The sequence below is a fragment of the Eschscholzia californica genome, unplaced genomic scaffold (assembly GCF_041429995.1).
Source record: "Eschscholzia californica isolate CP2 unplaced genomic scaffold, dmEscCali1.0.p SCAF_5, whole genome shotgun sequence".
Taxonomy (NCBI): Eukaryota; Viridiplantae; Streptophyta; class Magnoliopsida; order Ranunculales; family Papaveraceae; genus Eschscholzia; species Eschscholzia californica.
This window is the reverse complement of record NW_028238472.1, coordinates 4,423,300-4,444,729: the sequence shown is the minus strand read 5'-3', so window position 1 is coordinate 4,444,729 and position 21,430 is coordinate 4,423,300. Positions and strand designations below refer to the sequence as shown.

Sequence of the window (21,430 nt, the reverse complement as noted above, 5' to 3'; positions counted from 1 at the left end):
AACGATGGAAGTGATGAGATTATTGGTTTGGGTTATATTTCAGTCTTATTTAAGTGGAACTTCGATCAAGTTTTTTCTATAAAGTGTCATGTCTCAGAACAGGGGGCGTCACATGTGCAATGGTAACAAAATTAAATATCTTGCGCATCTGCAAATAGTTAAATTTTCAAAAAGAAAAACTGGGTGTGCCAATCCGAAAACTCGTCAGGTCTCGTCAGGTCCCTAACACTTTCCTTTCCCAACAGTTGGATGCCTTTCCCGACGTTTTTGTCACACATAACCTTTGACTTGGTCAATTTACTAAGACCACATCTAATGCGCAAGATAATTTTCTTGTGGAAAGACACATTACTTGTACACACACGATAAACTTTCTTTTGCTAATGTGTCCGACAAGCCTTCTCCTGACAAAACTCCGCATGGGACTTCGCCTTCAAATCTCCCCCTCTCGCACTAAACAGTAAAGTAAAGCATCTGAAAAATCTTAACTTCACCTGTAGGACCCTACTTAACTTCACCTGTAGGACCCTACCAATGCTATGCTACCAAGTACCAAAGAATACGGCACCGGTAAGGTAAGGATTTAACATGTAGGCATTCACCGGTAGACCGTCGTTATTCCTCAAACATTGTTAGCATTGTGCTAGTGGTAGGTAGTTAGCGGTTGTGCCTAAACATCGGTACGATATACCGACGCTTAGGTATAACCACCATTAGCATCTAACTAGTGGTGGTAACACCTACCAGACTGGTAAGTCTTTTCTCCCATCCAGAATCATTAACCATCAACTGTTCAATAAGAATTTCATGTATTCCTTTCAATTCCCCAATCATTAACCTTAGTTTTTTTTATTTATTTGAGAGGGATAAATGCTATTGTGGATTCAAATGTTAATAAGTTGTTTCTTCACTATCAAAGACATGAAAAAATAGATCTAACAGATCACTATGTAACTCTTCGTGGTAATTATCAGCCTTATTTTATATTTTTCGTAAAACTATTGATCACTTTAGACTTACATTTACAGTGTTGTAATCGCTTATAATAAACAGCGACATCGTATTCATCTTCTCTGCTCGGACGAAATCCATCAGAATGACGCCCGGATAACCTGAGATTATGTCCTCAAACTGTTGAAAGAGTAATGGAGTTGATGCCATTAAGGTGATTTCAATTCCATAGTGTTCATGAGAGCTAACTTTGTGATATAATCTTTCTCACCACTCAAAACCCTATTATCTTCTGCTCTTCTTTCTTCTGCTGCTGCATGCATTTATGGTGCTCCATCTCCTCTCTGCTTCACCAAAATAGAACAACCAGTATTTACCAACCAAAGCAATTCATTGACCAATAAAGACATCTATCCATAAATCTACAAAAAGTGTACAATTTTGAGATTCAGCAAACAAATCATTTTTTGGATGGCACCGTTCGTTTTTGCTGTACGCCGCTATCTTACTACATTAAACAAAACGTAAATAACCCTACGCCGTTTACTGTCCATTTACTGTTTAATTTCATGCAACTTAGTTTGTGTTGCGTAAAAGACAAACATGTTCCTACACATATATACACCACTATAGAGTTACCACATTAGTGATGAATTTGTGTATTTGCTTGAGAAAACAACAGAGATTAAAAAAATGGACTTATTATCTATTTTTATTAAGTTTGGGCCATAAACCCGATATATATATATATATATATTTTATTTTGGACCTATCGCCACGACCGTTGCGATAACTAGCTAATAGCCTAATGGCTAATACCGATCTAGTCAAATTGAGATTAGCAGTTGAGGTGATGAATACGGCAACCTCTACGATCAAAAGAATAAAAATGTAGTAGCTGTTAGAGACTATTATACACAGTGCTGGTCATGGGAAATTAATAGATGGTTTAAAGTACGATAAAGAATTACATAAACAGATAGTGCAATCAAAGTTGACCTGATACGGCGCCAAATTGAATCGTAATGAAGAATAGCGACAACTCTCCGCTTCCGTGTTCTGAGGTCTCCACCTCGTCGAACAACAGGTAACTGCTTGATTCCTTTGGCTTCCATTAGTTCCTTTGCAATCTCTAAATCAGTGTCTGGAAAACAAGTGAAAAGTCCACGTTGACGCCCACGATAGTGTGTTCCTCTAGTACAGACAGACGAAACAACACAGCTGCTCACCTGCAAAGAATTTTCATTAGGTTAACTTCAATTAGACAAAGAATTTTCATTAGGTTAACTTCAATTAGACGGAGAACCAAAACATTTTCAAGTTACTTCCCTAGTGGTATACTTGTTAGTCTAGAAAACCACGATACTGAACTCAATAAGAGAGAAACAAAAATTTTATCTACGAAGAACATATTTTTACTCCTGAAAGTCCCACAACCAGTTAAAGAAGGTCACCCATCTATATTAATGTGAATATCTAGATATAACTAATAGGTGGGTGAGAAATTTAGGTTAAACATTTCTCAACTTATTCAGATACGTCAAAGACTCGTATAATTCTTAAGGTTCCATCCTCCGCTTTATACCCCTACATTATCACACGAAAAGAATTTTCGATCAACTAGAAACATCAAAACTACATACATCTGAAACTGTTGGATCACCCTTGGAAGCATCACCATACATCTTGGGGACGTGACGCTGAATATCCCCAAGAGTAAGGATTCCTTCAAGAAGATCTTCGGCGTCAACAACAAGGACACACCTCTGTCGTTTGTCTTGCATAAGTTTAATCGCATCGTTCATGATTACTGTTGGTGCAACCTTCACATGGTTTTGTGACATGACCTGGGAGACCTGCAATACAGAAGGATAAAAGTTGTGGATGGAGTTCAGCACAAGCCAAAATGTTCAAATGCTAATGGATGGGATAAGGGTGAATTCAAACATGATAAGATAACAATTAGGTGTAAATATATTCCTACAATGGTATTCAAAAAACATACGAACCTTCAAATCCTCCAAAAGCACATCTTCGTGGACTTCACCAGTTCCTAGAGCAGAGAGTTCTAAATCATTTTCATCATTAGACTGCTTCCAGATATCTTCATTTTTGTCCTCAGTAGCTGAAATAGAAGAATAACCTCGTGATGCACCCCTTGTATCAGACACCTCACTCTCTTGGGGTTGGTTCGTAACTGAGGGCACCCATATAGCTAATCCAACTGCTCCCTGTCAGGAAGGGAGAATGCAAGTATAAGTAAATTCTAATGAACTAGCCTAACTTTTTCAGATTGGAAGAAAGTTCCAAGAATCTAGTGCCATACGCAACCACAGGGGAAAAGAGAAGGTAGAGAATACAAAGTTCTAGGATCTATTCATATTATTCACTGATGTCATATCCCAAGTTAACCCAAGAGCTTGTGTAGTCATGTCACTCAACCACTAAATATGCCTCAACATGTAACCCGAACACTAAAATTTGGCTAAAAAATTGAGTACTTGGCGCAAAAACTAGCATGAGTGAATGGATTTACTCCATGTATATTTTGAAATTTTATGCAACATGAAAATTAAAGGGTTTCACTCAAATAGTTTTAGATTGAGGTGGATAAGAACTTACCATGAGTGGAAGCAAGATCCTGTAATCTTTTGTTAATTCAAAAAGAAGAAGTACTGATGTCAAGGGAACTGAGCAAACGGAAGCCAGTGTAGCAGCCATTCCTACCTGCACTTAGAGGTTGAAACTTATATCAGCTAGAAAACGGAAGCCAATTTTAGTACTGAAACCTTCAAAAATCAAAGGCTGGCTACATTCTAATACCATCTGAATCAGACACTGAGGAAATCTTACCAGAGCATAAGCCTGTGGTTGTGCAACAGCAGCGTTGCCGGGAATGGCTGAATTGATAAGCTCTGCAGCACAACCCCCAAAGACAGCACCAACCGCTGCACCAATCATCAGACTAGGAGCATAAAGGCCGCCAACAAGCCCGGATCCCTTGCACAGAGCTGTAGCCACAACTTTGGCTGCAGCTAGTTGAGCCAATAGCCAGATTCCAGGTGCGGAAGCACTCTTCCCTGTGTGTAATATTTCTTCAACGTTTGTGAAACCCCAGTACAATACCCCAGGATACCTCAATGCGATTATTCCTGCTCCTAGGGCTCCTAAAGCAGGGCAAACAACAGGAGGAAGGCCAAACTTCTCCTTGATAAATTCGAATGACTTGGTGAACCAATTAACCAAGCGGGTGAATGCTACACTTACTACTCCACATAACATACCCAGTATTAGGTACAACGGCAGTTCTGCATAATAAAGAGTGCTCCAACTCAAAAACATTATAATGTATGCACCTATTAATATAATAACTCGCTGACTAGTCAAAACTATTAGATTCAATGTGTTATCCAAATTCTGTTGGCGACAACTAATGCATTGCTCTGCCACTTAGCGACCATGAAGTTTGCATTATCTGAATTATAACACTCCGGAGTTGAAGATGAACATTTAATCAGGAGCAAACAATTATTTCTTGAAACTTAAAAAAAATCTGAAAAATTTGCCCCCTTCAAAATCCAAAACATATTCCTTTGTTACAAAAGTTAAGATGAGTTGAGATGGAATACCAGCAGCAGATTTTAATTCATATGCAGGCACAATAAAAGCTGGCCTCTCTCCGAGTAAAACATTTGATACAGTTGATGATATAACAGATGCCAATATTATCATTGCGGTTGTAAATGGAGGAGAGTTTTCTGCATGAAGAGGCCTTAAAACTGTTTCTATGGCAAAGAAGCACCCAGCAACTGCTGCATTAAATCCTATACATCCAAAAGAGCATCACAAGCTAAAAATTAATAGAAGAAACTGATACAGATAAGTAAAAAATTAATAGCACTGAATTGACGGGAGGAACCGAGTAACTAAAAAGTGACTATTGGAAAAGAATATCGAATCACTATCATCTGCCTCACTCTTACTACACTGTTAGTATTCCTTCACATTTACTTGGAGCATGTTTTAGAGCATGCTGTCACGGAGTAAAGAGTGATTCGGCACTATCACCTAATACCCGTGCAGCAATTATGCTCAAGAGCTGCGCAAGTCGAGCACAAGTCGGCCTTTCCTTCTAATTTGCCAAGTAACCACGACTAAAGGCAACAAAGTCCTTTGGTGGCAAAATCACCCAAGAGACTTCCAAATGAAGTACCTAAGAATTTTATGGGTGTGACAATGCTCTTGCCATTACATTAACCCATTTTCTAAGTTTTTCGTTCGAGTGGCATAGTCCATCTCGTTGTGGCAGCCCTTGGAAAAATCAAATGATGTCCATAAGAAAATTTATACCATCATTTACTCATGTTAAGCCTTTACTCAGTTGGATACTTGGATGGGTTCATTTCTAATTTCCCCTCCACTCTTTCCACTTTAGTGTATCATATTACTATATTATCATCCTGATCATGCTCATTCTAGATTACTCTATCACAATAAATAATACCCCAAACAAAAGATCTTAAGTGTTTCACCTCGTAAACACAACAAGAATATCCTTTCTACTGAATATTGACATATATGAGCTTATTGCTTTCGAAGATCAAAAAGTGGTGGGAGGTGCATAACTTAAAAAATAGGTGGAAAATTTAATCATTAAAAACGTATGAAAGTCAGCAATAGTTAATATTGTTAACGTACATAAATTTTCATATTGAGGGCCTGGATACCTGAAGCAATTCCAGCAGCTGAACCCGCAGCAACAAGAGCTATCTTCCTTTCTGTATTGTTTTCCATCATTATAGAGCATCCGTTGGCACATGCCTTTCCTATGTCTACACTTGGACCCTCAGGACCTAAAGAACAACCAGTACCTAAAGTTACAGCAGCTTGAATTGCTTTTACCGTGGGGAGTACTCCAGCAAGCAAATCGAAGCTTTGCCTTGGAGAGGATCTGGACTGTTTTATTTGTTCAAAGATTTCAATCAACCCATGCATCATGCCAACAACAACTCCTCCCGTCACAGGTATCAACAATATACGATGCCATGTGTTAGCTAGTCTTTGAATACGAAGCCAGGCAGCACCCTCGTTCGGAGTACCTGCCCAGGCCCATTCATGTATCACATGAACCTAGATAAGGAACTAATATGGATCAGAAACATTCCACTGAATGGGACTGTGTGTGTGATAAGTAAGAGAAAGCAGGACTTGCAAAAGTCTATGTTGAGACAGAACATTATAAACAAAAGGAGAACCAAATTTGTTGGATTTGTGCAGTAATTTGGGAAAGAGTTAAGAAAACACATAAAGGAAAATACGAACCCAAGAGTCACGAAGACAAGAAAAAAAAAAAGAAATACAATATTTCGAAGACCCATTAGCAAAAAACACACGTGGGTAATGATTAGCTCGAAAATAAGTTCCTGGATGAACTACGCCACCGGTATGAAACATGAATATGTACAAGACCGACATGGTTTTGACAAAAACCAACCACCAATGGCTCATCGACCTAACCGAGTTTTTCACATTCTTTAGATGAGTAAATTCAAATTACCCATAAGATGAATCTTGGAAAGCAAAATTCCTACAAGTAAATCATATACTTACAACATAACATAAATCAAAGAACAGTAACTAGTAGTTAGAAAACTACCCAAGGGCTCTATGGTTATACGCTTCTCTATTAGAATACATCATTTAAGAAATTTGAAAACAAACAACTTTTCTTTCGAAAACCTGTAGAAGCTTGAAGTTTAACCTTACCAACAATCTGTATATAAGTCAACATCACAACAAAATTCAAACTTTATTACAAGTCAAGCTTATAGATGATGACAAAAGAAAATGATTCAAGAAATTCAAACATTTTGATTCCATTAGTATAAGAAATTAAAACCCATAACTAAGAAAATAGGTAAAAAATCAAAGGAACTCACTCCATGATTAAATGTAGCAACACAAAGACCAGTAGCAAGACCTAAAAGACAACCAATTAACAGCAAAGCCCATTCAGGTGGGGCACCATCAGAGAGAGAGTCATCAGATGTTGATGAAGATAATGAATCAATATCTTTACTATCTCTATTGTTATCCAAATTCTTTCGACTACCCATTTTTCTTCCTGAAAATCTACGATCTAATTGCTTCAAAACATCTATTAAAGCTTTCTTTTTCTTAAATCTATATGCTTCTAAATCTTGTTCAGGAGAAGAAGAAGAAGAAGATGAATTCGATCCGAGAAGAATGTGATGATCATTATCACTACTGTCATTAAAGTCTCCTCCCAAACCAGACATTTTTTCCCTCTTTATGTTTCAATTCAGTTCAGATTTCCATTAAAATTGAAGAGAAGAATTTGATAATCTGAATACTTTTCTTCTCTCAGATCTTCTCCCGCGCCCATACTTTCTCTCTCTTTCTCTTTGAGCCGACAAGAAATTAAAATCATATATAAGCCTTACTTATAGGGACCCGGTCGGTTGACCACGGACTAGGCCAGGAGGGCAGTCCACACACAACTAACCATCTGGTCCGCGCGGAAGGCACGCAACTCATACTGTTGGTTAGGACGGACTAGGCCAGGAGGGCAGTCCACACACAACTAACCATCTGGTCCGCGCGGAAGGCACGCAACTCATACTGTTGGTTAGGACAACTGGGCAAACCGGACGGGCATTTCGACTTTTCTCAATCAAAATACCCGTTCGTGCCCATTTTTCTATCCGGACGTGTCAGAAACGGATCGATCCGACACTGTGCGTACGATGTTATTTGAAGTTACTGGACATACTCTGACAAATAGATTTTTAAAATTCTAATATCCACAATCTGTCCAAGTTCATCAAGTTTTTTGAATTTATCGTGTATCAGGCGGTCTAGATTCGAGTTTGCATTATTCAAAAGAAGGGCACCTTTTGCGCACTATCTCAAGTGAGCGACACCTCCTGACCCTATTTGCATGAGCGCATGAATGATAAGGCCTAGTAGGTCACTCGAGCTTAATGAAGCTTTAATAAGCAGATCATGTTAAGCAAATACCACTCGGGTTGGATGTGCCACATATTCGCAGCTGTACATTATCGTATACATGTATGAATCAATGTGCATACTATTTTCTTTTTGTTAAGGAATGTGCATACTATATATATGTATTATATACTAGCATTTAAGCAAGTAGACTTGGACGGTATATGTCGAATTGTCGAGTAAGGCATTATATATGTGTCTGCCCAGGAGTTTTAGCGGACCTGTCGGGTAATGTCCTCTCACAGATTGGACATCCACACACTCAATCGAACTTCGGCAGTTATCGGCGTTTCGGGCTCCTGCACACCTCTAGTCTGCTACTCTGCATTCATATATTGATTTAGAATACCCACATCCGGTTCAAAACAAATGACCTGTTCCACATCTGAAAACTTCCCATAACTAAACTAGATGAAGGTTTGACATACCCTTCAACAATAATTGGTAGTTGAGTTTACCCCCTCAACATTTAGTAATTATATTTACTTCCTTGGCTAGTTGGACTTAATATTTTTGGTAAAACGTTAGTGCTATGTTTAACACAAGAGAATCAGAAGCATAAATTAAATAACACACAGACAAAATAAGTCTTTAAGAATCATATTTTTGACTATACCCGACCCTATAGTAAGGTTACAATTGCGAAACTCAAATTATCAGATCGTCTTTTTAGTAGTCATATAAGTTTTCCGCACGTCTAATGTTGTTCTAATGTTCTTAACAAAAATACTAGTAAGTTTAAGGATCAATTACCAATTGTCGAGGGGGGCAAATTGTTGAGGGGTAAACTCAATTACCAGTTAGTATTGAGGGGGTAAAGTAAGAAAACCCAAAGATGAATCAGTAGTTACTACTATCTCTCTACACTTCGGTCGTCCCTCTCGGCCTCTCGGGGGTTTATAACTCAGAATTACAAAACCCTAATTTTTTTGTTGCGGTGTGATGCAATGATGCAAAATCTCCATCGAATTCTATCTCGAATCTCTCTTTCTCCAATAATCACTAGATCTCTGAAAGAAACCTCATCGAATAACCTAAAAATCACATCAAACAGTGATGAATCACTTCTGATTCCACTTTCATGGCGAACTTTCTCATCAAAATCCGGCAACGGTGAAAATGATGAAACTTGGGGGAAAGGATGGCATAATGTTGGATCTTCTACTTCAAATGAGGGTAAATCTCAACCAGGCACTGATTTGGGTTGGGATTCGGTTTCATCTTGGTCTACAGGACTAACTAAAGAACATTTCGACGGTGAAGCTGTGGGTCGTCTCACCGGAGAAATGGTTTCTCCGATTTCTTCGCCGGAAGAGAATGAAGTCGATGAGATATCAGAGCTTGAGAAAGAGAATCGAAGGAGTAGAGAGTTTGTGAATGGATGGGGAGAGAAGATGAAAGAAGTGAATGTTCTATTGAAACAAGTAACTGAACCTGGTGCAAGAGGATCATATCTGAAGGATTCAGAGAAATCAGAGATGTATAAATTGCACAAGGAGAACCCTGAAGTTTATACGATCGAAAAATTAGCGAAAGATTATCGAATTATGAGACAAAGGGTTCATGCTATATTGTGGTTGAAAGAACTTGAAGAAGAAGAGGAGAAGAAATTAGGGCATCCTTTGGATGATTCAGTTGAGGTTTTGCTTGATACTTGTCCTGAGTAAGTAAAAAAAAATCTCACCTTTTTAGCCTTTTTTTTTATCATTCTTCAACTATTTTAGAACTAATTGATTGCTTTAATATTATTAATTCTTTAGTTGCTTTAATCTGCTATTTCTTCTTCAGTATAGAATTTATATTTGGAGTGATTTGATTTAAGTAGTGAGTAATGGTATTTGTAAATTTTGTAAGAACTATGAATGATTTATAATTGCTATATGTGTCGGTTCTTGTGCATCGAGCGGGTTGAGTTTTTAAACAAGCACTTGTATGTTTCTGTCCCTAAACCTATGTATGTAACATGGCCAATGTTTTACATTGAACATGGCAGCAAGTATATTTATCGACAGTAGGCACCAGAGCGAAATATTGCTTCTCCTAGGCGACAAAAGGCGCTCGTATTGGTGCTGCCAGTCGCCAACCGTGGAAACAAGGAGGGTGCGCCTCCAAAGGAGACCCCCTTGTAAACCCGTTGCTTTGGTCGCCTAGGCGCACCTAAGTGTCACCTTTGCCAACATAGATAGTATGTGGAAAAAGGCAAAGCGGGTATATGTCGTTCGTAGACATATATTTCATCTCTTATTTAATAGGTTCTTTGTTTTTCTTTTACTTAAATATCTTACTTGTAGATCAACCATTGTTACAGAATACACGAAATATGTTAACATGGTATTTTATGGGCCAAACACATACGGTAATAACTCACGAGACTAATACAAAATTCTCTCGCGTTATACCCATTGAAGCGAATATTACTCCACAATTACCCGAGTCTATCTTAGAGAGGAAAGAGGTACTGAAAGGGTGTATATAGGTTACATAGGTAAAACTCAAGGAGCCTTGTACTTCAACCGTAAATGTCTCATCAGTATAATCAACACTCACGAACTTTATTTTATGTATAAAAGATCTTTTCCGCATAGTTGATGAATATAATGGGTTTACATTGAATTTATCTTCATGACTTCGCTGTATATTTGAAATTGTATCTAAATAGAGTCCATTTTCATGTTAGGAGTTAGTAAAAACTATTTCAATGGGCAGTGAGTGGGCTGCTCTAGCGCTTTCTGTACGATTTATAGAAGATGATACTGTAATTTATGGTGCTTATTACAAATAAGAAATACCGAGATGTTCAAATTGGACTTGCTCTTGTGAATAGTTAGGCTTCTTAGCTAAACATTCTTCAAAGTTATGAACGTTTTGGTAAGTCTTTGGAAGGCGAAACCATGAAAACCAGAAATCAGGAAAGCGTGTAAAGAAACTCACCGGGTCACCAGTACTTTTTCTATTAGGCGATTTATAAGAATGATTGATCTACTGCTAGTAATGCAATTAAATGTGAGAGTTTCTGTTAGCACTAAGATTTCTGATCTATTGCTAATCGTGCTATCTAACTTCAGATAAATGTGAGATCTTGAAACCATAACTGTTAAGATGGATTTATCTTTTGTTAATAGTGCACTTAAATTTTGATTTAAGATTTTACAACTTTCATTAGCATTAAGATTTGTTGATCTATTGCTAATAGTTCTATCGAATGTTGATAAATATGAGAGTTTGAATTCATTAGTATTAAGATTGATTCATGCTCAGTTTAATTTTGATTTAATATTATGAGAACTTCCATTAGTATCTAATTTCCTTCCTTTTTGTAGGTTTTTCAATTCCCATGATAGAGAATTTCATGTTGCTTCCCTTCCTTACAAACCTGATTTCAAAGTAATGCCCGAGGGCTGGGATGGCACAACTAGAGACCCAGATGAAGTGCACTATGAAATATCAATGAAGGAAGATGAAATGCTATATCAAGAATTCGTTCAAAGGATGAACTTTAACAAGAAAAAAGTAAACCCACTTTCTTCTTATCGTAAAATAGTGATACCCATGATGTTCTTAAAATTGGGCCCACAAATTATTCAAAGAACTGTCAACAATGAACCTTAGTTTTAATCTGTGATGCCTAGTTGCAGAAGAATCTACTTTTATATGACCTACTTTCTGTCCCCCAAGATTTTTTTTCTTGTTAATTTCCTTGTGGAATCTTTCGAATGAATGATGATTTTCTTTCTTCTTGTCAATAGATGGCTGGAGAGGTGAAATGCCACAAATATAGCAGGAGACGATCACCAGAAGGATGGACCTTCACTGTCGAGAAACTAGGACCTCGTGGAAAGCGTGGAGGTGGTGGTGGATGGAAATTTGTTAGCTTGCCAGATGGGTCTAGTCGAGAGCTGAACGAAATGGAGAAGATGTATGTTAAAAGAGAAACAGTCAAACGACGACGTAAGATCCTTCCTTAAGATAACAAAATTCATTTAAATCTTAAGATATCTTCTTGTTGCACTATCCTATATAGTTTTTGGTGGATCTTCTCCATTTGGTAGATGAGGGTGATTGAAGATCACTTTCTGCAATTCTAATGAGAGAAGAATCAAATTGTTGTTAGCTGTAAATTTGAAGCCTTTTAGTCCTTAGTTGTTTAAGCAAATTTCTTATCATATGGGGATAATTTGAAAGACAACTTTTTGTTGCAGAAAACTTATTAAATTGGTTAAATTAGACTTTTACTAAACAATTTTTTTTCATTTGATTGATTCATCTTTTAACTTAAACAAGTTGATTATAGTGATAAATATCCAAGTGGAAACCCATATGCTTCTTATCTTGAATGTGTTACTTTTATGCCATCTACATCAGTCCCTTTGGCTTACATAACAATCACATAAATGTTGATGTCGATCTCTGAGAAAATATTCCTAAATAAGATGCAGTGTATGTACTCCGAAAATCTGAAGAGGACATTATTGATATTCCGTAGAGGTTGAAATCCATCATTTATTGATTGATTCGATATAGTTCTCATGTAAATTTGTACTCTTAGAAAAAGAGACCATAAAATAGAAGCATTGATATTTTATATAATTTCTATAAGATCATCTTCAAGGTAATCGCTTTGCCAAGACATGTTGGTCCATTAGGCCGGGCCTTGTCGAGCTACCATATAATCAGTCTGGCGCGGTTACGGATCAACACCTTCCAATGCCTCTTGATATAATACATTTAACATAGAGAAATACTTCATTTCTTTAGAGTCTTACTCAGAATGATTCAGAAATCGTCGTGATATCTTTGTTGCAACGTATTTTTATTATCTTTTTTATATATGTCAATAATTTACATTTAAAGTACAAATTGTGTCATCAATGTATCAAGCAAGACTTTGAGTTAAATTTTAATAATTCAAACACGAAATAATATTTTTTTCCATTAATATATATATATATATATATATATATATATATATATATATATGCATGTATTCAAAATCTCTTGAACTCTTTAGGTGAGTATAAGAATAAAGTAGAGTTGTTCGAGTGGTTGAAAGTGTCGACATAAATTTCAAAATCTCCGGAGGTCCCAAATTTGATTCTCAGATGAACTTCATGGTTTATTGTACTTGGGTTGTTAAAGGTATAAATAATGAAATAAATTTATCGGGCTTTAGGCCTCTTTTACTAACGTAGATCGTAGCCGATTTCTCAATAAAAGAAAAGAAAAGAAAAGAAAAGAAAAGAATAATATAGAGTTATAGACAGGTAAACGATCATATAGCTAGCCACTATCCCAATTAAATCTCGGTTGGGTTGGGGTACGTAGAACATAATTTATTTTTCTAAATTTTTTCCGGAGTCGAAATTTGTCTAGGAACAGTGATATAACATAATTTCAGAGTTGTATACATAAATAAGTTGAGTGGAGTTGAACATGATTTGGGAGCTAATACTGATCTATCTCAAAAGAGGATTATCATATTAAAGCTAACTTTGGATTGCTTTATTACTAATAAATTAGGGCAAGTGGGGAACTTACTGATTATCTTACTTAAGGGTTTACATCTGAGAACTGGGACCCAATTGTCATTTCAAATTTCTAAAATTTAAATATGAATAAGAAAGAGCCATAGAGGGCCTGCCTGTTTATTTAGAAAAGGGAAGAAAATAATGGAATACATGAACCAAATTACACCTAAAAATCAACAACCTTCTTTCCCACTATAATTTTATTATCACCATATACAATGTACAATTTACCAAATTTTGATTAAAAGAGTTAAAAATCAAATATGCACAAATATAATAATAATTTTTATATTTTTTTAGTACGGTGGTCATAACTATTTTTTCCTGTTCTTACAGTATTTCGTTTTGATTAATGAATTTGTTTTTTGTCTTTTAATCCGTTTAAATAAGAACTTTTATAGGATGATAGTGTGTAGATAATGATAATTGATATTAACGATAATTAGTATTAATGTATAGAAGAAATTAATGTAATAATGAATCTAATTGATCTGATGGTCACGATGAAACATAAACACAAACACGAGTTACACAACAAAACTCATTCTGTTTTGTACGGAGTATAATCTATTAATGATCATATAATTGTCAAGAAACTAAAACCACATATTTCCACAACAATCTATTCTTCTTTGATAACATGTCATTTTTAGGAATAAGAAGACTTTTTTCTTTTTTTTTTTACACGAAGACTTCTTTTTTCTTTTTGTTGGAAGAGAAGAAAAATAGACATGAAATGAAGAAGATATGATAGAATATATTATACTTCATGGATTCTTTTGTTTTCTTCAAGGTGGGCCATTTAGCTACAAACAAACAAATATTGCGCAATATAGTTCAAATAGAGATGTAAAAATGATAACGGGTGAATATTGAACTTCGGACAAAGTTGTGGACAACAACACATGTTCTCACTCTTTCAACAAAAAAAAAAAAAAAAAAAAACACATGTTCTCACTCTATTTGAAAACACTTCGTTATGCCTTGTTATTTTGCTTTTAGTAATCTTGGTACAACATACAAGCTTTTCATGTACTTCCACGTAGTAGAGGCGTATCTTCGGTCAGAGTCTAACTAGTATCATAGATGAAGAGATTATAGGTTTTTTTTTTTTTGATAGAAGGGATCTCTTATCTCATTCAACAAAAATCTCTTCACATACTGGAATCCAACAACTATAGTATGAGGTAAATCTACACCCTTACTGAAATTAAATATACAGATAGCTTTTACAAAGTTAACAAGATTATTTATGACGATATTTAGACATGACTCACAAAAATATTCTTTCTTAAAAAGATTAGACATTCAACGCGTTCGACTGAATTTCTCCTATGGACATAAGCTACTTAGAAAAACAAAGAAAATACGAAGTACTAAGAGTATGGTTTTGAATTACTTAAATAACCCAAAATTATTAACTTACTACGACAATCTGACTCGTTCAACTCATTTAGACGAGTCAGATCTGAATAAGGAAAAAACAAACACCACCAAACACTCACGAAGAATTGACCAAATCCAATGGATATTAACTGACCAAGAGAAAAGCACTGTAGTTTAACACTTTATAGGTAGGGTATGATTGTATGAATGTTTTGAAATTCTTCCCCACCGTTTTTAAATTTTGATAATTTTGATTTTGGTCCTTCCTTTAGATAATATTTAAATTAAGTCCATTTTATCATCATACATGTTCATGTAGGGGTCCATTTGGGTTGTCTTCTATGACATAATTTTAATGCAGTAATATCTACTCGATAATTTACCATCTCATAAAATTTCATATTACTAATTCTATTATAAAGATAGAAATATACAAAAGATTTGAATTTTTCGTTTAATTATATTTTATTTTCGAATTTAATAATATTCAAAATAACAAACGCGATCTTAATCAATTCATCAAATGTCTGGAATGATAAACTCACAATCAGTAATCGTATGACTTTGCAAAATCTATACATGTAACTTACAAACTTTAGAATAACATTTAATTCTATGACAAAATGTACATGACGATAAAAATATGCGACAAAAACTATTCTCAATTTTATTTATATATTACCGAAAGAGAGATCAACTTTAAATAATTATTAATAATTTGACTCGGTTAAATATTATATAATTGATAGGATGGAAATTTAAAAATATAAAAAATATTTTCATCTTGTGGCCACTTATGCCGGTAATAACAAAGTATTATTAAAATATATGTACTTTTTTTTTTTTTTTTTGTTGAGAGGTTAAAATAAAATATATGTACTTACAATGAAATATTGTATGTGCACGTTTGCATCAGTATCCTTGATTTCAAAGATTGCTCTCCCTTTTCTAGATAATAACAATTGAGGACTGGACCATTTCTAAAAAGTTGAATTTAGAAAACTACAATTACCATTATTACCCCTCACAACAAGGTTTTAACTTTTAATCTATTTTATCATATCCAACTCTCTCAATAAGTAATCTGTTTTTCTATCTCCTTCTTAAGCTGGTTAAGTGGTAATAATATATATGTGTCTTTCTAATACGAAAAAAAACATGTTTTCTTATTGTAGATACGAGAGTTAATCTTGTCATTTCCGAAAAATTATTTGTCTAATTTTGATAAGTCAGGAATTAATTTTTTATTTTCGATCCTCAAAATAAAAGCTTTTATTGAAAAAGAACTCATGTTGTCGGGCGCTAAAGCTAGTGGTGAATAGGTCGTTGTCCCAAAACAGTGAAACCATTAATAAGAGAGTACATGTCAACTTCTTAATAACAAAGATAAGTTTTGTGGTAATTTAAAATCTCGGAGAACTCTTACATGTATTTTACTATTGGAAAATGCTGCATGATACGACCCAAGGTGTCCGAAAACAGTTTGAGAAAGCAAAAGATACAATTCATGTGAACGCTCATATTTCAACTGTTGCCTTTTTCGGGTTGTTTTCGAACACCTGAGTTGAGCTACGTAGCGTTACGGTTTACTATTTCTTTGAGATAATTCGATACACAAACGGGGTTAAAAAAAACTTCCATCCACTAGTAATAGTGATAGAATATGATATGAGAAGAAATTCTCCAAGACTTGGCCATTCCATGATGCAAGGGTTTTTGTTTGGTAATGGTTCTTCAGAATAAATCGACCACATAAAACGTATTGGTGGTCCCTATGTTTGAAAACAAATGCCCAGGGGCTTTCTCCTTAATATAACGGTTATTGTTGGCTTTGACTTAGCCTTAATTAACTACTTTGCTTACTCATTAAGGTTTATAACTTTTTTGATAAATAATTATAGAAGAAGAGTCCCCTTATTTGGCTCAAAAGTATAATGAACTACAAGTCGAAGGTTGATGTGGCTGATTCTCATTGGTTGGATTATTCTCCTATTTCACATGATCCAACTAACGGGAGCCGGCCACATCAGCCTTTTGTATGTGGTCGACCTCCAATTTCAAACCAAATACTAACATGTTTAGAAGACATAAACTCCACCAATAAGAAGGGTGGAGGTTTAGGTTAAAGACACCACACTTAGGCTATGTTTGACAGATTAGAATGAAATGTTTGCGATCAATAAAACAATATGGTATTGATCTATATTAACAATTTAATTAAAAACAAATTAATAGGATATAAACAAGTATCACCTTTAATCAGAGTTAAATAATACTTTTGTAAATGGTAGGGCGTATCCATATAGTCGGACGAATATTGAGCATAATAGTTCTATTGGGCAATATCGACCCGATGGATGCTGAACTCTGAATGAATATAACAATGTCCAACTAAAACAATACAGATACATTAATGTTACTTAAAATTTATGCCTAAAAAAGTTTTAAATCATATTACACAGGGTCGTGTTTGAGGGGGGCAGGCAGGGCGTCCGCCCTGGACCCCCCCACCAAACATGGGCCCAGTCTCAACTTTCATGTATTAAATAATATTAACACTACAATCAACTTTTCCCATGCGTGAATAGTCATGGGTTCGACTCCAATGAAGACTATTTTTGTTTTTTTACGGTGGTTCTATATGCTCCCTTACTTATTGTTGTCGGGACCCTTAAGAATTCCGCAAGTTCTTGTTGTATTTAACGAGGTTTCAAATATTCTAGGATTTCATATGTTTAGGGACAATTCAACCTTGTTTTTTATACTAGTACAAATGAAATTAGACTCCGTGAGCATGGATATCTCTGTTATTTCATGGTTTCGTGAACAATTTAATGTCATCTATATTATTCAATAAATTTGAATATTTATTTATTGATATGTTAAATACATTTCAACTTTATGTTAACGTACTAGAGTGCCTCCCATAAAGTTTGATCCCGGACCCTCAGATTCTCAGCCACGTCTCTGACATTACATCAAATGAAATGGATGAATTGCTATATATTATTTGTATGGGTAACAAGGGAACACATGTAATAAGCTGAACATTCATATTATACATACTATACTTAAAAAACACAGTAGCTATCATGCCTTAATCAGCAGGCCCTCTTGGGCCACAAATAATTGATTGTCTATACCAAATTATTGTTACATAAAATAAGGAAGATAAGTTACTGTCTCACGTACCGTTTAAGAGAAACGTCCAACACCACCAGAGTTATATGTGTGCGCTCAAACTCAGTAACGGTTGAGTTCTTTTGAGAGGAATAGTGGAGCTTTTCCGTGAAACAAAATCCTATGTTGCGCCTAGTGTTAAAAAGCGGCAAAATATCAATAAACGTTAAGCGTCCGCGAGTTCACCCAGAAGACCCCAGTACTTGCTAAACTCTGAGTTCCAACATAAATCTCAGGCTCCAAATGGTTTCCTCATATGTGAGACTATGACTGTATACTTAGATTTTGACACAAGTGTTAAAAAAAAAAAGAAAACAATAACAACTCCTAAGATAGGAACGCGATAATTATTGATCCAAAAATTAAAATTTTAGGTCTATGAAGAAAAGTTATATGATCGAGCCACGACCCGCCAATATTGTATTTGAAAAGTTACATGATCGAGCCACAATTGCCGAGAGAGACAGAGAGTCAGTGAGAGCATCAGGAGAGAGGGAGAGAGGAAGAGAGAAGTAGAGAGAAAGGCATTGAGAGATGAAGATTAAGGGACACTTTTCAATAAGTTTTTGGGCTAAAAGATAATTATACCCCTTAAGTCAATATCGATTGATTAAGTCTGTATACTCCGAAAATTTTTCTTTATGCCCTAAAGCCCGTGAACATTTGAAAATAGGAGAAACAAAGGGAAGCTCCAAAAGCACCCCAAGTTCTTAATATATACTCAGTCAAATGGACAGACACAAGGAAATTACACAGTACTTTATGTAGACCCCTTATTCATACAAAAAGACTATTCAAAATTATACCTCAAACTTGCTCCCATGACTGGCATGGTATATTTGAGCTACACAAGTTGAATTCATTTTTTTTCCTCCTATCTGCTGTCATCAAAGGACTTAGAATCTCCTACTTTACAGATATCTAAAAACGGAACAAGTATTTCCTCATAGAAAATATAATTTCCAAGAAATAAAATGACAGAATATAAAATTTTAGACGGACTCTAGGCAGATACCTGTTGTGATTGGAGTAAAAGTAAATACAAATCACTGAAAACTCCAAATAGAAAGTTACATTGAATTTCTGCCTAGAATTTGTCTGAAATTTCTTATTATCTAGTACTACTCAATTTGTAATGAGTTGTGATATTAGATAATTCTTACTCATACCACGATCGCTAATTCATCGACACAAATTATACTAATAGGAAGGCAATCACCCAACACTCATTTGATACATTAATCATTTTGAACGAATATAAAAACTTTGAGAAACACTTGTTCCGTGTGTTTGTGTAATTGTTTATTTAATTACAGCACTATTAATTATTTGACGTGGAGTAGGTCTCACTAACCGAATTACATAAATATCTTATTCCGTGTGTTTGTGTAATTGTTTATTTAATTATTGTTTTTCTTGATTTGCTTGTTTTTCGTGATAACGAGTAGGATTAACAGCCCATTCATGGGGCCGTCCCAATTAAAGCTAATCAATCAAGAAAATTCTACAGGGCCTTACTCTAGTACCATCTCACCTTCTTACAAAATAATAAAAACCTTGTAAATTAATCTTGTCCACCTCTTGGTAGGCCTCATGGACACAGTCTGCATGCAGCTTCTCTTGGTTTTTCAGCAAGAGTTAAACTACAAATAGAGGACTATTTGACAGATCATTTACTTTTTAACTATTCATGAGTCTTTCTGCACATTAATACATTACCATAAGTTTGTTCAATAATCACCCTAAGGCCACTTGCACATGTTGGGTTGTATAACCTTCACGTACCATCACTATATCAAAATGATACTATATTAATAATGTTAAGAAAAGGACAGATCGAATATAAAATGGTTCATTGTGTTGTAACATATCCTTCTTGGCTAATGCCCGTAGATCACATTTAGTTATGATTTTATATTAAAGAAATAAGATGAGAATGATGATGGTTAGTTTTTTTCTTTTCGAAAAGAAGAATAACCATAAAATAAATGGTTAAAGGGAATCGTGTCGAGAATCGTGTCGAAGTTTTTAAGAAAAAGTGAATTTATACCAGACGTCGGGTGTGAACTTTATCAAACTCCCAATAAAATTGGACAACCAGACTTGTCTATGTAATCGAAGCTGTTTTTTAATACCATATCGGGTGATATTAGTAAGGAAATAGTGGTTACAAAGATAGAGCCTGGTTACTAAAAAGTGGCTAATTAAATACAAATAGGAATATATGAGAAATATAAATAAATTTTGTTTATGATTGACTTGAAAAACAGTCATTATTCCTTAAGTATTTTGTAATTAGAAAATAAAAAAATTCCAGGAACACGGGTTCTAACTTCAAACTATAACTTTTTTTTTTTGTTGGAAGACTTCAAGATATAACTTAGGAGTTAAGATGATTACGTTTTCAAATCATCTAGATGGGTTGATCAATAAACAATTTGAACCTAAATAGAGAAAAACTTTATGGGCTTAATTCAAAACTTTTAAGTAGTTTCGAAACTTCCCTTCATTCTAAATTAATAACAGAAATAATAGTAGTTCAGATGAAAAATATTAATCTAGTGGCCACAAAAATTGCTAGAATTTTTTATGTTAGACCGCTGAGCTTCTTAATGGTCAGTCCGTCATCACTAAAATATCTTGGGCCTTAAATGTCATATAAAGATTCTTTAATGTCATCAGAACCCCGAGCCCATCAATCTCTATCTTTACTTTCTTATTGTCTTAATTACATAGAATAAATCTTAACGACTTCCCTGGACTGTCACGCTTCCCTAGAATATCAATATGGCTACTTAGGCCCAAACAATTTGAGTGGGTGGCAATTTAAGCCAAAATAATGTCTGATCTCAGTAAACCCCCTACTATTTTGTCTACCCACACGGCGTGGGTGAACAAAATATCCTTTGTTTTTAATGACAAAAATACCCTTGCGCATATATATATATATATATATATATATATATATATATATATATATATATATATATGAGAGAAATTGGTCATTTTTCATTTGTTCCCAGGGACATATTCATGTGTATTCATGAATTAACATATATAGATTCATCTTAAAGAGGAAATAACTTTAATTTCTCTTGTTTTTGGTTTGAAATTCTAGATTGAGAACAATAGGAAATTCTAGTAGATTTTGGTTCGTGATAAACTGGTTTGTTTGGAGAAAACGGGTGATTCAGTGGTACGAATTAGTGTTTATTTGGTACAAACGTGTACTGCTTTTTTTTTCTTGGGGCAAACTGGTGTTGCGTTGATACAAACATGTGTTTGTTTGATACAAATTGTTTTTCTCGATACAAATTATTGTTTATTTATTCGTTACATCTCAGATTTGCCAAAATAGA

The 21,430-nt window shown here is 34.9% G+C and overlaps 2 protein-coding genes across 2 annotated transcripts; one reads left to right on the top strand and one right to left on the bottom strand.

Moving 5' to 3' along the window:
- Positions 1–822: 822 nt before the first annotated feature.
- Positions 823–7,406, bottom strand: LOC147536439 (chloride channel protein CLC-f-like). Its single transcript, XM_086641284.1, has 9 exons — positions 6,891–7,406; positions 5,679–6,081; positions 4,581–4,775; positions 3,805–4,259; positions 3,574–3,678; positions 2,961–3,182; positions 2,595–2,807; positions 1,951–2,180; positions 823–1,295 (listed from the first exon to the last, which is right to left on the bottom strand). Exons 1-9 carry the CDS (start codon positions 7,248–7,250, stop codon positions 1,226–1,228), a joined length of 2,253 nt encoding a protein of 750 aa, XP_086497410.1. The 5' UTR covers positions 7,251–7,406; the 3' UTR covers positions 823–1,225.
- A 1,328-nt stretch (positions 7,407–8,734) lies between these two features.
- On the top strand, positions 8,735–12,217 carry LOC147536438 (protein GAMETE CELL DEFECTIVE 1, mitochondrial-like). Its single transcript, XM_086642855.1, has 3 exons — positions 8,735–9,643; positions 11,301–11,490; positions 11,727–12,217. Exons 1-3 carry the CDS (start codon positions 8,928–8,930, stop codon positions 11,943–11,945), a joined length of 1,125 nt encoding a protein of 374 aa, XP_086498981.1. The 5' UTR covers positions 8,735–8,927; the 3' UTR covers positions 11,946–12,217.
- Positions 12,218–21,430: the final 9,213 nt, after the last annotated feature.

Bases quoted from the DNA above. Each gene is read 5' to 3' on its own strand.
- LOC147536439 (XM_086641284.1), bottom strand. From the start codon at position 7,250: ATGTCTGGTTTGGGAGGAGACTTTAATGACAGTAGTGATAATGATCAT. The intron at 4,776-5,678 runs GTATCCAGGCCC...TTGGATGTATAG, and splicing joins AGCTGCTGGAATTGCTTCAG to GATTTAATGCAGCAGTTGCT. The intron at 3,183-3,573 runs GTAAGTTCTTAT...CCTTCCTGACAG, and splicing joins GGATCTTGCTTCCACTCATG to GGAGCAGTTGGATTAGCTAT.
- LOC147536438 (XM_086642855.1), top strand. From the start codon at position 8,928: ATGATGCAAAATCTCCATCGAATTCTATCTCGAATCTCTCTTTCTCCA. The intron at 9,644-11,300 runs GTAAGTAAAAAA...TCCTTTTTGTAG, and splicing joins TTGCTTGATACTTGTCCTGA to GTTTTTCAATTCCCATGATA. The intron at 11,491-11,726 runs GTAAACCCACTT...TCTTGTCAATAG, and splicing joins TGAACTTTAACAAGAAAAAA to ATGGCTGGAGAGGTGAAATG.